The sequence below is a fragment of the Exophiala oligosperma genome (genome assembly GCF_000835515.1).
Source record: "Exophiala oligosperma strain CBS 72588 unplaced genomic scaffold supercont1.5, whole genome shotgun sequence".
Lineage (NCBI taxonomy): Eukaryota > Fungi > Ascomycota > Eurotiomycetes > Chaetothyriales > Herpotrichiellaceae > Exophiala > Exophiala oligosperma.
This window is the reverse complement of record NW_015622822.1, coordinates 1554409-1571993: the sequence shown is the minus strand read 5'-3', so window position 1 is coordinate 1571993 and position 17585 is coordinate 1554409. Positions and strand designations below refer to the sequence as shown.

Here is a 17585-nt window from a genome sequence, read left to right as displayed (position 1 = left end):
CCGGGATCAACTCGCATCTCTATCGCGCGAAATATGCAGGGCTATTCCGATTTTTCGGCTTCGTACGTAGCACGATATGTACGACTTACGAGTCAAGGCTAACGCATACTCTGTACAACCACTTATAAGAGGTTGAAGTTGCCGGTCGGGGGGCGGGAGTGGAGGAGGAGGGCGGAAGGTTAATCTGAAGCCAGACCCCGTATGCTGGAGAGGCCCAACAGATGGTTTAGGATACTTCACAAACTCGAGTATGGTCCACAACTGCTCTCGGCCGTATTGACTGTATGTACGCCACAGTGACTGGCCGCGGTACGTTCAACAGAACGAATTGTAATAGGAGAGTATAATGCGTATATCATTATGGTATTCTGTACTCCGTTTTCATAACGGTCGTTCCCATGGACGCCGTCGCTATGCACAAATATCCTAGCTGTTGTCAAATGCTGTTCACACCGTATCTCCTCCATATCCAAGGACTTCCACAACCACATTGCCAACCGTTGACAAGGCCCATACAGTGATGAGTCCAATTCCAATTCTGCGGTCCATCCTCCAACCATTCAATGGCACAACAATGAGTAATCCGATCAGGGTGATGAGTAGAGTAACACCCGAGATCATGAGTGTTGTGCTCACGTCCAATTCATATGGCTTGTATTTGATCGGTTTGTGAGGATGTTGAGCATGTTTGTGGGCGGCATTCTTGATGGTCATGTACATGCCTCCAATGCCGATGCCGAGCAAGATATTCAACATAGGTCCACCGAAGCAAGCTGACAGGGCCATGACAGGATATCCCAGTTTAGCTACAGTGATATCTGCAACCAGATCACCCAGAGAATTGCCGACTGCAAAGATTGTCAAACCAAGGATGGCGTCAGACATGCCTAGAATGACTCCAAAAGCCTTCAATACTCCAACCACTTCGTTCGCAATCGTGGAAATCCAGGCTATGGCCACGGCAAAGCCCAAAAAGCACAAAAGTGGCCGATATCTGGGTTCTCGAAGGGGAGATGTTAGAGACAACAAGACCAGGAGTGCCACCAGTGAGAATACCAGTGACCCCAGAACCATGCGGACGTAGAGTTTCAGGCTATGGTCATCGTCCATGTTGGCCCAAACGATAGTGACGGTAAAGAATGGAGCAGTGAAGACCTGCACAAACACTAACCATCGATTCCAATCTTTCGGTTCCGCAGAGTCGGTAGGCATCGGCATGGAGCTCCTTCGTGGGTTGGATAGTTGCTGGGAAAACCTGGCGCCATACATGTGGGGTGGTTCGTCTGTATCGTTCGATTTCGGTGCTAAGGCAGGGGTATCTGGGGCAAGTTCAACCCTGCTTGGACTTCGTCCGGAATCCCCGCCATTCGAACGTCGTGGACCATCATTAGGCACGTTCGAGTCATCTTCTTTAGGTTCCACGACTGGAAGGGTGACAGTGAGCAGGAAGACACTCGGAACGGTAATCACGCCCAAGATACGATCAATGATGGATTTTTGTCTCCAACCATAGACCGTTGGGAAAAGCTTCGCCACCATAACCTGAGGGGGCGGAAGGTGCTTGTAGGGCCACCAAGCATATCTCTCCAGAGATTCCTCGTCATCATCTCCCAGCAGGCCGAGATGGTTTGAGGATTCGGGTGACATACTGGGCTCAGGAAGATGAATACTCGGGGGCCGTGAACCAACTGGAGTAAGCAGTGACGGTGAGTCTGTGTACGGGGGAAAATCCTCCTGTCGCAATACTGATCGAGTGTGGTCAGGATGCGGTGTGTGCAACAGGGGCACCTGTAGTGTGGGTTGAGATGTGGGTGAAATAGGGGTACGTTCAGCTGTATGATGTTCACTGCTGTAATCAGGACGGTGGAATGTGGGATTCGGCGGTGCAAGGAAGTGCGGAGATTTGGGCAGCTCTTCTCGGTCAGATGGTGTCTGTGACGGATTTCGTGAAGCCGGAGATAACGTCAATTTTGGGGACTCGGATCGTTGAGCAGAAGGCTCATTAAGCGTTTGCAGGATACGGCCACTTGGACGAGTTGGCGATCTATTCGAAGGCGCGTGTGAGGCCGAGTCAATGCTGACAGCAGTCTCGGCAGCGTGGTCGGCTAGGAAGTGTGTGTCGATCTTGAGTCTGGCCGCATCGTTGGCAGACACAGCTCTACCGCGACCGCTGGGCGATTGATGTTGAATGTCTAAATGCTCCGAGGTTGTAAGATGTGGTTGAGAGGAACTTGGAGCGGGCCCCGCGCTCATCAGGGCCGTGGAGTCGTCCGAGTATCTTCGCAGCCCGATAGGTTGAGTGCTTCCGCCTGTACTCTTTCTCTCCAGCGAAGTCATCAGCGACCTGAATTCCAAAGCACCAATCAACGATGGTCGGATGGGAGTCAAAGTGTTTCTTCGTTCACCTCGACCTGGTCGACTAATTCTCATCTTGCTTTGCACTTCTGCAAGATACCGATCCCGAGTTTCGTCATCGTCATCGAGGTCCTCAATCTTCCACGCCGGAGTTCCTGGCGTCCTCAAGGTCGGGATGCTTTCGCCTGAGGTTGATCGTAGGAGATTGGTCCGTTCGCTTGCCGGGCGAGCCTCTTCATCTTCCTCGAGTTCCGGCACCTCGAGCTCTTGGGTATCAGGGATGTGGTGATTTAGCCTTGCAGTGGTTTCGGCCAATTTTGCCCTCCTGCGTCTGGTAAGCCACCAGTGCCATATCACGACAAAGATGACGTAGAAGACGTAGAAGCCGATCATGGTAGCACACTCCCAGAGCTTCAGGCTACCGTCGGCCAGAAAAACCAGACTGAAACTTGCTGCCACGGCAAAGAAACCAACATCCCGGATGAAGCTTTTCCTGGCGACTTGGAACGGCGCAACGAGCGCCATGCTTCCTGCAACCACTGCAGATATGAAGCCAGCTGCGCCCATCAATTCCCCGACTGCCAAGCTCCCGCTATTGCTGCTCATCGCCGCGAATGTGGAAAACACATCTGGGCTTCCATTGCCGAAAGCCAGGAATGTCACTCCCGTCAAGCTTTCACTCATGCCAAGTATACTCGCAATTGTACTCAGGTTGATGCATAGAAAGTCAGAAGCGGCGATACCAATAGTACTGAAAAGTAGACTGATCCATAGCACCAAGATGGTGAAGGCGACGGGCTTCGCATCGGCAAGGGAGCAATAGTAGAGTCGGAGGTAGGAAATGAGACCGGCTTCTTCGTCCGGACAGTTTGCTTTTATAAAGGCGCATTTATCTTTGGCCTTGTGAACGAGTCGACACTGGAACAGCAGTTAGATAAGGTGCGGTCGCAACCGAGAGACGAAGACAGACCTCGAGATCGCGTGCTTCGAGTGAACGAGCGACGAGGGACCCAGGAGAGCCATCATTTCCAAAGCCTCTCAGGTAGCTGTAACATGCAAATAGAGTAAGAATCAACGCTGTGATATAGAATGGGCGACCTTGTTGTCGCACCGTCCGTCTGCGGATTGGAGGGTTCGGGAAGGCCATCTAGGGTGACGACAATGCATGCTGGATAAGGATGCAAAAGGCTACAGATAGCTGAGGAAGGATTACATCGAGAAGACAACGTAACAAACAAGGATAAGACTATGATGCTGTAGAGAACTATGAAACGAATGTCGCCTGGAACTTGTTCTCGACTCACTCCACACGAACATGATACGGATATTGGTAGGAGAATTCCTTGGCTGCGGGCGGAGCAAATGTAGGAGTCCTTCCAGGGCCTAAAGTCCCCCTCCGCAGCTCCCTGTCATTACATCATGGCTTGTGCAATGCGCAATTCATCACGCCATCCATTGATTCCCAGGCTGCTTAATTAGCTACAAGGGTACTCCGTACCTAAAGGCATGCCGCCTCAGCAGTCCATACAGGACTGTACAGGGTAAGGTACTAATGTATCTCTTTTACCTGGTTTTTGGTCACGGGTATCAACACCAGGAAAAATGTATTGTTCCTAATTGCCTCGTTGATTATTGTCGATGCCATGGTAAAACAGTGGTAGGTCATGTTCTTGCTTTTCTTTCCGCGAAGGAGCAAAATAATGCATGGTACGGGAGTGGGTGTACAAGTACTCGATCTCCGTACCAGCGTCCAACATTTCCAAGCCGAGGTTGTTTTGGTGAATGCAGAACCTTACCACTTATTTGAGTAGATTGAGAGCCTGACTTTGAATTTCCCTCCCTACAACAACCTACAATGTTATAGCACCTCTCACGCTCCTTCGCTTCCTCTTCCAGACCATCCTCGCGCCTCTCGGCCCTTGCTACCATGGCGCCAACATTCGCCGACGTCGTCCCCGTCAAACAAATCTCCTCGCACCAGTACACACTGACCCTCGAGGATGGGTGGTGTATAGGGACAGGTACACACCCTTCTCTCTTGTTTGCTACCCTTCAACTATCAAGTCCCAGCTCGCTGACATCCTATTCACAGTCCCCAATGGCGGCTACGTGACATCAGCCTTCCTCGTCGTCGCTCGGACGCACATGTCCCTGACGCACCCTCGCCGCTCCGAACCACATCCCGTCAACCTCCACCTCGAATTCCTTCGTCGCACCTCCGTCGGCCCAGCCCGTTTCACCGTCAGAGACGTCAAACTGGGCAGCCGCATATCAAATCTGCACGTGGTGCTCTCCCAATCCTCGAACCCCGCCGACCCTGCATCACCCTACATAGACAAAGCAGAAGGCTACATAACCATGAGCAACATCCGTACTGAATCGGGCCTCTCGCTCCCGACGGCCTACAGCCTCTACCCTCCCCCACTGCCCGTCGATCTCCCGACCCTCGCGCAAGCCGGTCGCGACGTGAACTACACTTCGCGCCCGAGGGATCCATTCCCACAATTCCGCCGCGCGGCACAGAATATGCAAATGTTCCTCGTCCGGCCTGCGAGGCGTCCCGACAACCACCCCAAGGCCATGAACGACCAGTGGGTGCGACTGGCGCTCAACAAGACGCCCACGGGACGGTGGACGAACGACGCGCTCGGCTTCCTGGTCGACATGTTCCCCCAGATCGTGGAGAAATACGTCAACCCGCACATCGAGGAGGCCGCGCTGGGCCAGCAGTCGGACGACGAGGCGAACGCCTGGAAAGAAAAAGATCCCGGTGCGAGGGCGAAGTACTGGTACCCCACGCTCGCGCTCAACCTGGACGTCAAGAAACTTTTGCCCGAAGAGGGCGTGGAGTGGTTGTTCGTTCGGGTCAAGGCCAAAGCCATCAGGAACGGTAGATTTGACCTGGACGTCGAGGTCTGGGACACGGACAACGAGCTGGTGGCGACGAGTTCCCACGCCAGTCTTGTTGTGGATTCTTCGAGAAACACCACGAGAGGCGCAAAGAAGTCGCCAAAGCTATGACGATTTGATCCAGAAGAAAGAACCAATGTCTCGGCTAGATTACATTTAGAACGTCTCCTGTCACATGTGCTAGATTTATAGAGTCACCGAGTAAGACTCTAGTCCTGATATAGAGGAACGATAAGAGTAGGGATGTGACCAAGATACCCATTTTACTTTCAAGCATATTATATTACGCGGGTTTTTATTTAGTGGCATGTAGCCAATTCCAGGTCCATCTTCCTCCCTCGTGAACTCATCTTCATTACAACAGGCCTGGCATTCCTTGCACGGGTCGCGAGAGATCACACGGCGACCCGACACGTCCCCACCATGGATCATGCCATTATAGCAGGGCAGCAACTCCCAAGGCAGCGGCGCCCACGACACCAGTCCAGTCTTGAGTCAGGAAGTTTGCGGCACCGGTGTAGGTCGATGGCGCCTGGCTGGCGCTGCTGGACATACCGGCGCTGCTCGTCATGGTGGCCGGGGTCATGGGAGGAGCGGTGGAAGCTGGAGCGCCGCTTGTGGCGGGAGCGGTTGGGAGAGTGATGGTGACATTGGCTTGAGCGCAGAACTTGACGGCGAATTGGAGGGTGGCTAAAAGGACGTGGGCAAGTTGAGCATGTCAGATGGGTTCTTTTAATGGCTTCATTTCCGCCAGCAATGGAGAAAGCGTAGTCATGTGCTATGTGAATCGGCCCTGAACGTACCTTGTTGATCAGCTTGGCTGCAAGCACCTTGGACACAGGTCTCGACACCGCTGAGGAAGTTGGTGGCGGTGCAGATGCATTTGGCGTCAGTCAAGGCGCAGCCAGTTGAGCCGATGGCGCCGGTGGCGCAAGAAAGCTGTGTTGTTGTCCATACGTCAGTAACAGAGTGGTTGATTGAATCACAACGGCAGCAGCAAGACAACTTACAGCGCAAGATGGGAGGCCGGAAAGGTCTTGGGATGAGGCCAGGTTGAAGAGGGCAAAGATGCCGACAGATGCAATGGTGAAGCGCATGATGGGTTGTCTGGAGGGTTTGTTTGTGTTGAACGAGAGTGATGTGGTTTGGTTCTTTTCTGCGAGGTTAACGAGCGAGATGGAATCAAGGTAAGTGCAGTAAACTGTCGAGGTGACTGAGTGAGGTAGAGAAAGGATAGAAAGCAGACAGCAAGGTAGAGGAGCTTATAAGGTACTATCGATGGAGTAGCTTTTCTGGCAAGCTTGGACAAACGTTGACAGTTGGTTGCGCAGACGAACGAATCGAGCGAACGAAACTCTTGTTCCCGTGTGTCATGGATCTTTGGAAGGTACCTGCTACAATAGGTAAGCAAGCTCAAAGTTTGGAGCTTCAATGGCTCGAAGCAACTCGGAGCTGTACTGGACAGGGAAAGCGTTCATCTGGGAGGGGCTGGCAAAAGGCGAACATGGTTGAAGTGCTAGAGACGAGATGGTATGGACGGGAGTAACTGAACCAAGCTTCGGTTCAGCTGTACGTAGCGCAAGCCAACGGCAGAGAGAGACAAAACGATGATGGGCTGTATGTCTCAGGAACAACAAGGGGACAAGTTGTGTTCTAGGCTTCGAGACATTGGCACTAGATAGTGTTTTGGACGAATGGGAAGGAAGTGAGGCTTGATGTTGAGGTCGATGATTTGATGGATCCGGGGGTTAGACATGGGGACACAGACTCACAATGGAGTAGAATACAACACTAATGGATTTAGTTTATTGCGGAGGAAGCTGCAAGCACGGGAAGAAAAAAGAGGGGGAGATCGAATCCTGTCCATTATTCACTAAGCTTGGATCGTTGTCCTCGTTGAGCATGGCATGGCAACAACCGACGACAGGGATTTGTACGGAGTACTCATACGGAGTACTGTAGATGAAATGGGAAGTGGTACGAGTACGGTTCGACTCACTAACTAAATCCCTTCCCACCGGTATTTACTGCGTCAGCTTTTCATCTACGGCGTATTGAGCATTCACTGTACATGCTGAATTGAATACACCTCAATGAGCAAATGTGATCCTGTAGGGAACCCTATTATGAAGACAGTCTGGGTCGAGGTGGTTGCTCTCCAGCCTGTGGCACACCATATGGCGTCTCCCATCAGAATTCTTTCTCTGCTCCATCATATTGTCTCCTCTCGAAGACATACCAATCCAGACAAAAACTTTCCCTTACCACGTCTTACTCTGTTCTTGTCCGGAGCCCAAGCATCATTTTGGCGAGTAAGAAGTATCAGGGGCCAATTTGGCTCTCACATCTTCGACAATGCGCACACCAATGCTCAGCGACGAATCTTGACCTTTCCAAGGACGTCTACTGAGGATACACCAATTGTTGCAGTCGTGATTGAATGAGGTCATGTCTTCAGCGTCGGATAAACATCTCTATCGACAATATCTTTGAGTTTTTGAGTAATTGAGTCAGATCAAAATATCAAATCGATCTTCTGTTCTCCCAACGTCGTGATGCACACGGACTTGTGCGACCTATGGGCCGAACGGACAAGATATAAACCTCCTATCCGTCCTTCGAAACTACTTTTGCTGTCCATTGAAGCGAGGATATGATAAGCAACGAAGACCTTATTGGCGAGCCTGCGGGTCCCTCCTCTCACCAATAAAGCCAGAGTATCTGCATCAGGTATTGGCCGGCCCCTTGGCTTGAATTAGTTCATAAAAAATCCTCGCCCTGTTACGACACTCTGCATGTTGAAAGTTTTGGTGGTGGCCAGCTATACCGAATTATTGATCAGCCTTGGGGCCTTCATTGTGTTCCGCCACGTCCGGGCACTTCTCGCGGTCCTTGCTTTCTAGAAAAGCACTATCATGACGCTTCCTGCCTCGAGACCCCCGGACGTTTACGCAGGTGGAATCGGTCAGAGGCCCTATCGGTCAAGGAGACAGAAGCCGTGCAATGCATGTCGACAGAGACGATCAGGTTGTGTTCGGCGGGGCACCTCTGCCTGCACATTTTGCACCGTCCGAGGCCTGGACTGTGTCGTGGATTCGACTGCTACTACCAGCCCCAATTCCAGGACGAACCTTGCGCCTGCTGTAATCACTAATGTCCAGGCTCGACGGGCAGAGCAGGAACTTTTGTGCGCGAATCCGGGCCAGCCAAAGCCCTCCCCGACACGACCTTCAGCGATTCGGGCTCGATCCGACGACATCGTTCGAAGTACCTTGCAATACATTGGCCCGACCAGCGACCACGACTCCTTTATCTTGCGGCACAGCTCCTTGGGAAAGTCATCAGCCAACTCACCCAGCGACGCAGACTGGGCGTGTCAAAGGATCAGCACAGATCCAAGAAATCCCGTTCACTTCTCGGTGAGTACTGATCTATCCGTTCCGGTGCTATTCCAAAGACAAAGGTCGATTTAACTCATCCCTGGGGTGACTCCAGTCTTTCCCAGACGAACATCTCGACGCCCGACCGTATTACTACCCGCGAAACATTGTGGAAGAAGCCGTCCGGTCGTTCCGCGATGACCTCGTGCACGCCTTCTTTGAGTATGTTCACCCTTCCATGGCTCTTTTGGGCCCCCAGCAGCCCTCCACACTGGCCAAATCGGCCACCCTAATGGCCTCGATCTACGCCCTGGCACAGCGGCATTGTCCGGCGGCCCGCGACGTCGACCCTTGGCTATTTACAGACTTCAATAAGCAAGCCCTCAACATCGAGACACACACAGTCAAACTCGAAACCGTGGAGGCGGCATTGTTGTTTGCTCAGCGTCACCCCCATGTCCTCCGGTAAGTACATCTTCCTCGCTCCCAATCAGTGCTCGGTTTGACGGAGGGCCACAAAAGCGCACCGAATATGCCGGGGGTGTCTGCCGAAGTTGGAGGCGTGAGTACACCCCAATAACATTTGGTCGACCGTGGCGTTAACTCGGTATAGATCATAGGAATGGGCCATGATCTAGGATTGAACATTGATCCCATCGACTGGGACATATCTGACACCGAACGGCGACGACGGAGACGTCTCTGGTGGGGCATCTTCATTCAAGACAAGTGGTAATGACATGTCCTTTTGAGTTTCATGCCACTGACGTGAACCAGGTTTGCATTGACACTTGGTCGCCCATCGTATCTTCAGGACGATCAAAACAATGTCTCGATGCTGACACAGGCTGATTTCGCAGCAGAGGGCTTCGAACAGCCTTCCAAATCTCAGTCTCAACCTGCCAACATCTTTATTGGAATGGCTACCTTGTCTGTCATTCTCTCCAGGATATGCCGGGAATTCTTTACCGTGAAATCTACTCGCTCTTTTTGGGGTTCGATTGCCGAGTTACAACATGCCTGGACCCTGCTGGAGGAAGATTTGGACAGGTGGTACGCCACTTTCTTGGAGCCCTTGCTGGCAAGCAAAGGTTTTCCTGACCCGACAGGTTCGTGAACGTCCATTATTTTTTATTCAGTAATGTACTACCCCGAGGCATTCCTACTAACTCTCATCAAGGCTCTCTTGAACTAGCATTCTATACGGTTCAGATCACGCTGTGCCGTGGAGCGCTCCGGATCGTCCTCTCTCAGTTCTCAACCGACGAGGTATTTTGGAAACATTTACGCCAAAGAGGCAAAACTGCTGCGTTGTCCGTGGTCCGGCTGCTCGATCAACTTCCTGTTGCCCGCAGCTCGGCGTTTTGGTGGTCAGGTATGCTAAACGTGCCATTGCCTTCTCAGGCCGCTTGTGTCCCTCTTTCAACACCGAAAGTAACTTCGAACTAACTTCTCTTCCATTATCTACAGCCTCCAGGCTCAATTTTTCCATCGCAGGAAGCTTCATGATCAGCATGTTCCTCTGTTCGGTTTCGGATGAAGAAAGTCAATATTGGATGGATCAAATCGCCTTTTACAGAAAGCTTCTCCGTGCCCACGCGACCGGCTTTGAGGTCACGAAACACGCATCAATCCGCTTAGACTTACTGGCAGACCGGGGCGGCGTTTATGCGTCGTCTTCTACAACTGTATCGGAGCAATGTGCCAACGACCCTCAGCCAGTCTATCATCAGCTTTCCACCCAAACAGAAGATAATGAGACCGCAGCGACAACGTCAGCCACGATAGACATATTGCCGGCTATAGATCCGAACGAGGACTGGTTGGTTCAGTTGCCTTCTTTGTCGCCGTTTGGGGTGCATGATTTCGGTCTCGTATAGTACGAAAGAGAAAAATATAGAGACGAGGGTAAAGACGCTTAATTATGTTGGTACTATGAGAACCTAGACTGGACAAGAGCCTTTCGCTATATAAAGGCGACCCTCAAACGGTCCTAGGCTATCCCAATCCTTGATCTCCGACACAGTGGCAATCTCTAGCGAGAACAAGGACAAATCTAAGTGATCTGGTAGCCGAAAAGGCTTCTGGGATGCGGTCAGGTTGAGCAGAACCAGGGCTTCACCGTGGACAGATGTCTTTTGAAAACAGAACAACCCGCTGTCGTCGCCAGCATCGATTGGGAGAAAATCCCCGTAGGCCAAAAGGTCGGCGTGGTCCTTGCGAAGCCGAAGGAGTTTCCTCCAGAATGACAAAACGCTGTCTTTGTCGCCAAGTTGCCTTTCAACGTTGATATCGGTAAAGTTGTCGTTAATCCGCATCCACGGTCCCGCCTTGGACGTGGTGAAGCCGGCGTTGACACCGCCGGTCCATTGCATGGGCGTCCGACTGTGGTCTCTGGCCACCTTGCGAATGTTGTCCATGGCTTTTTCCTGAGCTATGGGGTCATGGACCGATTCCTTCAACACCGACTCCCAGTACCATTGTGTCGACTTGTCCTTGTATTCCTCAATGGGCCAATCGCTGGGGATGTTTGTCATGCCGATTTCCTGACCTTGGTACACAAATAGTGTACCGGTTGCGGTCGTTTGCAGCAGGGCAAGCACTTTGGCAGCCGCAACCATGTGTTCTGGCTTGTCGGACGTGAACCGGGACACGGAACGTGCAAGGTCGTGGTTCTCGAGGAACATGGTGGTCCAGCCGTCGGTACCCTCGATAAAGGTCTGCCACTTGACAAAGGAACGCTGAAACTCGCGCAAGTCCATGGGCTGGACGTTGAAAGTGCTCAGCGCGTACCCCAGACATACTGTCTCGAACTGGAAGCCCATATCGACACGGGATTCTGCGGCACTGACATATCGCATTGCCGTCGACGTATCACTGAGACCGCCAAATTCCCCCACCGTCATCAAGTCGCCGTACTCGTGCAGAATGTCGTGAATCTCGTTCAAAATGAGAAAGTTTTCCGGCCGGTGATTGAACTGGGAATGGGGGTCAGTCTCGGGCGCGTCTGTAAAAGACATGTCCTTTGCAAACAATCCCATAGTGTCAATTCGGAATCCATCGATGCCCTTGTCCAACCAGAACCGGATGGCACTATTATACACGGCTTCTCGTAGCATGGGATTCGACCAGTTGACGTCTGGCTGGCCTCGTGAGAACAGATGAAGGTAGTATTCTTGGCTGTGTTCGTCCCACTCCCAGGCACTGCCGCCGAACATGGATTGCCAGTTGTTGGGAGGCCTGCGTTGGCCGTCACCATCATATCGGGCTGGTCTCCAAATATACCAGTCGCGCTGGGGACTGGATCTTGACGAGCGGGATTGCCGAAACCAAGCGTGTTGGTCCGACGTGTGGTTGATGACGAGATCGAGGAGAATGCGCAGTCCCTTCGAGTGACAACCCCGGATGATGTTTTCCAAGTCAGCCATGGTGCCGTACGGGGCATAGATACGTTCGTAGTCGGAGATGTCATATCCGAGGTCGACTTGAGGACTGTCAAAGATGGGAGATATCCAGATGACATCGGCACCGAGGTCGCGGATATAGTCGAGCTTCTCCGATATTCCTTTCAAGTCTCCTAGGCCATCGCCGTCCGAGTCCTTGAAGCTCGCGGGCCAGATTTGGTAGACGACGGCACCCTTCCACCACTTTTTTCGAGGTGTCATGACCGAGCCCATGGCTGGTGGTTCTTGGGATGTGACAATGGCAGGTATGCAGAAAAAATCTCGGAGCCGTCTAGAGGAACTACCAGGTCTGTCCAGGGGAAAACAAACAAGAAAGGTCTTGTAAGTGGAAGAAATCCTTACGATCAGGAGTGATCACAACCTGAGACTGAGGACATTCTAACTCCTACGGAGTATAGTCTCGAGGCACCCCTTCCAATAAGCATATGATACCCTCGCCTGGTGGATAGGTATCCCATACGCCATACCGGACTGGGACATGCACGGAGGAATCCGTCCCACTTTGCAGCTGTTCGCCGAATTGCCGCTCAACTAGCCTTCGCCGAACTGTTCGCCTACGGTTCTGGCGATCATCAAGTTACAGAAAAACCTACACACATGGCTATGCAGGACCGTATTCTGGAAGTCTCATTAGTCACTCACAATCTCATTCCCACCGACGGACGAGAGTCGGCAGTCGCCAGGAAATCTCCTGGCGGCTCTAGACCGTCGACAGGGCCTGGAATCCGCGAACTATAAAGTGACACAACAACCCTCTCATGAGCCTTCTCCCAGAGTTCGATCCAGAAGGTACTTCGTTCCCAGGACGACGACTCAGACCCGGTTCCTCGCGGAAATCCAACACGCCATCGGCTATGAGACATGGATGCTACAAGCACCATGACCCCGAATACCACGGACACCATGCGATCCCTCGACGCTAACACGGGCCCGATCGACAAGAAGCCGATGGACAAGACGAGTCTAGGAACTCAAATATTAGAAACGCAGACCGTCCAAGGTGCCCTTGATGCACAGACGGCTGAGCATACCCTGTCGCTACGCACGGCGTTCCAACGATATCCCATGGCCATCGCCTGGTCGCTATCTCTCTCTACAGCCGTCATCATGGAGGGGTACGACACGGATCTCATCTACTCCTTCTTCGGTTTGCCTGCCTTTGCGCAAAAGTACGGCCGCCTCCAGCCTAACGGTACGTATTCGCTTACGGCTCCGTGGCAAAGTGCCTTGGGCCAGGGGACCATGATAGGCCAGTTCTTCGGTCTGATCGTCACGGGCTACGCGACTGATCGCTTTGGCTTCAAAAAGACCACCGCCGCCGCCTGCTTCTTCAACGCTGCCTTTGTCTTTATCCTTTTTTTCGCCCCCAGCATTGGAGCCTTGTTGGTTGGCGAGATTCTCCTCGGGTTACCCCTCGGAGTCTTTCTAACCTTGACAACCGTGTACGCGGCGGAGATCACCCCGCTAGCCCTCCGGCCGTACCTGGAGACGTACGTCAACATTTGTTGGAGCATCGGCAAGTTCTTGGCCAGCGGCGTCCTACGCGCTTACACCAACGACACAACACAGTGGGCGTATCGCGTGCCGTGGGCGGTTCAATGGATCTGGCCGCCGCTAATCATGGTCGCCGCTGCCTTTGCTCCTGAGTCGCCCTGGTGGCTGGTGCGCAAGGACAGGCTGGAGGACGCCCGTCGGTCTCTCCAGAGACTCTCGCGCGGGCTGGATGCGCAGCAGATCGACAACACGCTCAGCGAGATGGTGCTGACCAACCAACACGAGATGGCTCTCGAGCAAGGCACGAGCTATTGGGACTGCTTCCGCGGCACCAACCTCCGCCGCACCGAAATCTCATGCATGGCCCAGGCGATGCAGCCGCTGGTGGGATTCTCGCTGGTTCTGTACACGACGTCGTTCTTCCAGGCGCAGGGTCTTGGTGCTGACGAAGCGTTCGACCTCAGTCTGGGCCAGAACGCCGTCGGCATGGGCGCGGGTATCCTCATCTGGTTTGTGTTCCCACGGGTGGGCCGACGCACCATCTACCTCTGGGGTCTTGGGGCATGTTTCGTGCTGGAGATGATCATCGGCGGTCTGGGAGTCCCTACGTACACGCGGGCGACCTCGTGGACGACGGGTGCACTCATCATCACCTTCTACTTTGTCTACTCGCTTTCGGTCGGGCCCATGTCGTACATTCTGGGGTTCGACGTGCCTTCAACGCGGCTTCGCAGCAAGACCGCCGTCATCGGCCGTAACGCCTATCATATTGCCTCGGTCTTCAACAACACTCTGACCACTTACATGATCAGTGCGACGGCGTGGAATTGGCTGGGCAAGACAGCCTTCTTCTGGGCCGGCTCGACGGTCTTTCTCTGGATCTGGACCTTTTTCCGGCTTCCCGAGGTCAAGGACCGCACGTTTGCCGAGCTCGACTTTTTGTTTGAAAACCGAATTCCCGCCCGACAATTCCAAAAGACCAGAGTCCAAGTCTTTGGCGAAGATGAAGGCAAGGAGGGCAAGGTGTAGATCAAGCATGGGAATTTGTGACCAAGCATAGACTGAGCGGTCTCTGTTGCGTACCGTGGGGGCATCTGAAAATGCAGGGCGGTCTTGTCAAATCAGTACAAGAGCACAATTGGAAGGGGTCACAGCATCGTCTTGCAACGATACTCGGCTCGCGACTTATTCATACAACGATTGGACAAATTCCTCCAATCCCTTTTGGTGAAATATCACGACATAGTGTCAAGTATCTAACGGAGATTCATTGTCCTCGTTTGCTGAGTCCGATGAATCCATCTTTTGGTCTATCTAGGGAGTGAAGCGAGTCAGTATAATGGACTCAATAATGCGACAACAGTCAATTGTTGCGTTCATTCATAAATTGATTCTCGCTCACAGTCGCGTCACTTTTCTTTCACACACATCTCTCCAGAGCGGCGAATACCTAGAAGATGCATTTTTCATTCACAACTTCATCGCGACTATTTCGGTCTCTCTTTTCCCACCACACATTCTCTCTTACACATCGTCGCGACCTCATCCCACAACCTGAATCTAACCAAAAAACCTCTTGCTACACGGCCATCACCATGGCGAGACCTTTGGAAGACTCAACTAAGAAAACACCCATGCAAATGCAAATAGAAGACCGTAAGTCATTTCTCCTTTCATCATCGTTACTCTCACACGCACACGTCCTTTATGAATTCACCGACACATACATACACATATGCACACACAAAAGCAAGCCAATGCATCGAATCCCCAGGAGAATAGACTGACATGTACTCCCAAATGTGCCAACGTTTCAGAGGAAAAGTTCAAACTCGTCAACAAGGAAATCGACAATCTCACCAATCCCACCCTCGAACCACTACTCCCGATCGAAGAGCAAGAGAGGATCCGCAAGCTCGAAAAGGACATCAGCGTGGCGGCTCTCCGCGAGACCAATGTCGAATTCGGGCTCGAGGCGAATGAGAGCCACGAGGGACTCCCCCGGGATCGATGTCTCTCGTGGTTCACCCACCTGCAAGGCAAGCTCGAGGAACGCTGCGACCGATTGCGGGCCGAAGCCCTCTCGTACACCCTACAGCACGTCATGGGAGTGACCAACCCGAACCGTTTCCGCGACTACCTCCGGGCCCGCGCCAGGTTGTGCTGCCAGTACCGAAACGTGCGAGTGTTGATGAGGATGAAGATGGCATTCCTGCACAAGAAGGAGCCTGAGGCGGCGGCGGCGGCGGCGGAGTCGCGAGTGGAACAAAAAAGAGCACTGTCGTACCCCGAGAAAGTCATGCGTTGGCAGGCCATGGTGAAACGTGCGAGGCGCAGATTGGCAAAAGCACATGCTCGAGCGGCGGCAAAGACTACGATCCGTTGAAGTTGGCTATCCTTCACTTGCCGTAACATGACTCACCAACGACAACAACAAGAAGATGACTATGATGATAGTGATGGTAAGAGAGTGACAAAAAGAATAAAGTTGACACCACCTGAAAAAAAAGGTCAAAAGGTCAAAAGGCCAGGAGGGGCTCACATTTCTCATACTGGTGGTACAAGGCTGACGAGGCTGAGAGACCCCTTAAGGGTGATGGTGGGATCACGTGCTTGAGGCGTTTGCACCAGAGGGAAAAGAGGACTCGTTCTTTCGTTCTCTCTTGTACCTGAATCAGGTATGAAATACCGACCAAGTAAATAGGAAAAGAATGGTCGAATTAACATGAGACTGACATAATTCCAAAATCAGGTCGTGGTCTATACTCGGTATGTCTGTAAAAGAAAAGAAGCTTCAGGCAGTTTTCGCGCTAAGAGGTTGCTGCCTTGAACCATGCCCGATCAGGGACACAATAGTGCCTAGTAAGGGGGTCAACGACTTAACCTAACCTAACCTGGGGAGTACTTCGTATTCATTGTGAGATTCATACTACGGAATGCTTCGATGGCCATGTACGAGTGCGGAGGATACCATTTGTATACTGTACCTCAAGTATAAAGTCTCGACCTGAATCTTCTCGCCGTCGTGTTTCTTTCCTTCTTTCTTTTCTTCACAGCTTCTTCTCCTTCCAAAAGTTGAAACTTGTTGTCTTCCAGTCCTCTTCTAACACCGTCATCATATAACTGCCCACATAGGTATTCATCAGTGATAACCTCTTGGCAACAAGAACTCCCGTAACAATGTCTACTCCCAAACAAACCTTTACCGGATCTTGCCATTGTGGCTTCATCAAATACACCATTGCCCTCCCCGCCACCACCGATAAGTCTGACGGCGACGACGACAAGAACAACGACGACCTGGTGGTATCTCGATGCAACTGTACCATCTGCTTCAAACAAGGATTCACCAGTCTACGTTTCGACGAAAAGGATTTCAGATTGGTCTCTCCGAAATCCGAGGCGGAACTCAAGGACTACCGTTTGCCGTCCGGGAGGGACGTCCACAAGTACTTTTGCGGCACGTGTGGGATCCACGTCTTCTCGCGAGGGCGGATCGAGGCCGGAGGCCAGGTCCACGAGTTCTCGACGCTCAACGCCCTGACTCTGGATCAACCCCAGGAAGGTCTGGACTTGGGCAAGTTCAAGATCCAATACTGGGACGGGAGGAACGACAACTGGGCTGGCGGGCTCAAGGATTCGCCTTGGCCCGGTCAGATTGTTTGAGAGAGAAAAGCAAAAAAAAAAACAAAGAAGCAAGCAACAAAGGCGAAAAGTACCGATACAATTAAACATTTCCAAAGGCTGTCAAGGTAAAAAAGGACGGGTAAGGGGGAAGGAGGACAAACAAGCAAAAAGGGAGAAGGAAAAAGGAGGAGGTCCGGGGGTTTATCTTGTGTAAATCGTTGTCTCTTTTTCAGTGAAACTTGGGCAATCATTTTCGGTAAACCGCCGACAGATAGCAACACGTTGGGTCGTTTCTCATACAGTGTGATTGTTGATCACATTCCTCATCCGTCTCGTTGTACTCGTACTACTAGTC

General features: G+C 52.2%; 8 protein-coding genes across 9 annotated transcripts; 5 read left to right on the top strand and 3 right to left on the bottom strand.

Moving 5' to 3' along the window:
- Nucleotides 1-328: 328 nt before the first annotated feature.
- PV06_05895 (uncharacterized protein) lies at nt 329-3653 on the bottom strand. The gene is made up of 2 exons (XM_016406946.1): nt 3326-3653; nt 329-3273 (listed from the first exon to the last, which is right to left on the bottom strand). Exons 1-2 carry the CDS (start codon nt 3500-3502, stop codon nt 448-450), a joined length of 3003 nt encoding a protein of 1000 aa, XP_016262550.1. The 5' UTR covers nt 3503-3653; the 3' UTR covers nt 329-447.
- A 229-nt stretch (nt 3654-3882) lies between these two features.
- On the top strand, nt 3883-5648 carry PV06_05894. Of its 2 annotated transcripts, none has more exons than XM_016406944.1 (2): nt 3883-4376; nt 4448-5648. In XM_016406944.1, the coding sequence occupies exons 1-2, from the start codon at nt 4283-4285 to the stop codon at nt 5374-5376; spliced, it is 1023 nt and encodes a 340-aa protein (XP_016262548.1). In that variant the 5' UTR covers nt 3883-4282; the 3' UTR covers nt 5377-5648. The 2 variants fall into 2 exon arrangements, with proteins under 2 accessions (XP_016262548.1, XP_016262549.1); XM_016406945.1 differs by having other exon boundaries at nt 3883-4395.
- A 24-nt stretch (nt 5649-5672) lies between these two features.
- Nucleotides 5673-6362, bottom strand: PV06_05893 (uncharacterized protein; the record flags this gene model as incomplete). Its single annotated transcript, XM_016406943.1, has 3 exons — nt 5673-5955; nt 6069-6204; nt 6276-6362. 3 exons carry the CDS (start codon nt 6360-6362, stop codon nt 5702-5704), a joined length of 477 nt encoding a protein of 158 aa, XP_016262547.1. The 3' UTR covers nt 5673-5701.
- A 1621-nt stretch (nt 6363-7983) lies between these two features.
- Nucleotides 7984-10826, top strand: PV06_05892 (uncharacterized protein). The gene is made up of 7 exons (XM_016406942.1): nt 7984-8684; nt 8761-9110; nt 9168-9207; nt 9259-9377; nt 9423-9754; nt 9826-10020; nt 10116-10826. The coding sequence occupies exons 1-7, from the start codon at nt 8181-8183 to the stop codon at nt 10523-10525; spliced, it is 1950 nt and encodes a 649-aa protein (XP_016262546.1). The 5' UTR covers nt 7984-8180; the 3' UTR covers nt 10526-10826.
- On the bottom strand, nt 10552-12406 carry PV06_05891 (uncharacterized protein). Its single transcript, XM_016406941.1, has one exon. The coding sequence runs from the start codon at nt 12320-12322 to the stop codon at nt 10589-10591; it is 1734 nt and encodes a 577-aa protein (XP_016262545.1). The 5' UTR covers nt 12323-12406; the 3' UTR covers nt 10552-10588.
- A 239-nt stretch (nt 12407-12645) lies between these two features.
- Nucleotides 12646-15047, top strand: PV06_05890 (uncharacterized protein). Its single transcript, XM_016406940.1, has one exon. It carries the CDS (start codon nt 12971-12973, stop codon nt 14630-14632), a length of 1662 nt encoding a protein of 553 aa, XP_016262544.1. The 5' UTR covers nt 12646-12970; the 3' UTR covers nt 14633-15047.
- Nucleotides 15048-15198: 151 nt separating this feature from the next.
- PV06_05889 (uncharacterized protein) lies at nt 15199-16050 on the top strand (the record flags this gene model as incomplete). Its single annotated transcript, XM_016406939.1, has 2 exons — nt 15199-15259; nt 15421-16050. 2 exons carry the CDS (start codon nt 15199-15201, stop codon nt 15987-15989), a joined length of 630 nt encoding a protein of 209 aa, XP_016262543.1. The 3' UTR covers nt 15990-16050.
- Nucleotides 16051-16783: 733 nt separating this feature from the next.
- PV06_05888 (uncharacterized protein) lies at nt 16784-17516 on the top strand (the record flags this gene model as incomplete). Its single annotated transcript, XM_016406938.1, has 1 exon — nt 16784-17516. One exon carries the CDS (start codon nt 16784-16786, stop codon nt 17267-17269), a length of 486 nt encoding a protein of 161 aa, XP_016262542.1. The 3' UTR covers nt 17270-17516.
- Nucleotides 17517-17585: the final 69 nt, after the last annotated feature.

Bases quoted from the DNA above. Each gene is read 5' to 3' on its own strand.
- PV06_05892 (XM_016406942.1), top strand. From the start codon at position 8,181: ATGACGCTTCCTGCCTCGAGACCCCCGGACGTTTACGCAGGTGGAATC. The intron at 9,111-9,167 runs GTAAGTACATCT...GGGCCACAAAAG, and splicing joins CGTCACCCCCATGTCCTCCG to CGCACCGAATATGCCGGGGG. The intron at 9,208-9,258 runs GTGAGTACACCC...AACTCGGTATAG, and splicing joins TGTCTGCCGAAGTTGGAGGC to ATCATAGGAATGGGCCATGA.
- PV06_05895 (XM_016406946.1), bottom strand. From the start codon at position 3,502: ATGGCCTTCCCGAACCCTCCAATCCGCAGACGGACGGTGCGACAACAA. The intron at 3,274-3,325 runs GTCTGTCTTCGT...CTGCTGTTCCAG, and splicing joins TCGAAGCACGCGATCTCGAG to TGTCGACTCGTTCACAAGGC.
- PV06_05894 (XM_016406944.1), top strand. From the start codon at position 4,283: ATGGCGCCAACATTCGCCGACGTCGTCCCCGTCAAACAAATCTCCTCG. The intron at 4,377-4,447 runs GTACACACCCTT...TCCTATTCACAG, and splicing joins TGGGTGGTGTATAGGGACAG to TCCCCAATGGCGGCTACGTG.
- PV06_05891 (XM_016406941.1), bottom strand. From the start codon at position 12,322: ATGGGCTCGGTCATGACACCTCGAAAAAAGTGGTGGAAGGGTGCCGTC.
- PV06_05890 (XM_016406940.1), top strand. From the start codon at position 12,971: ATGGATGCTACAAGCACCATGACCCCGAATACCACGGACACCATGCGA.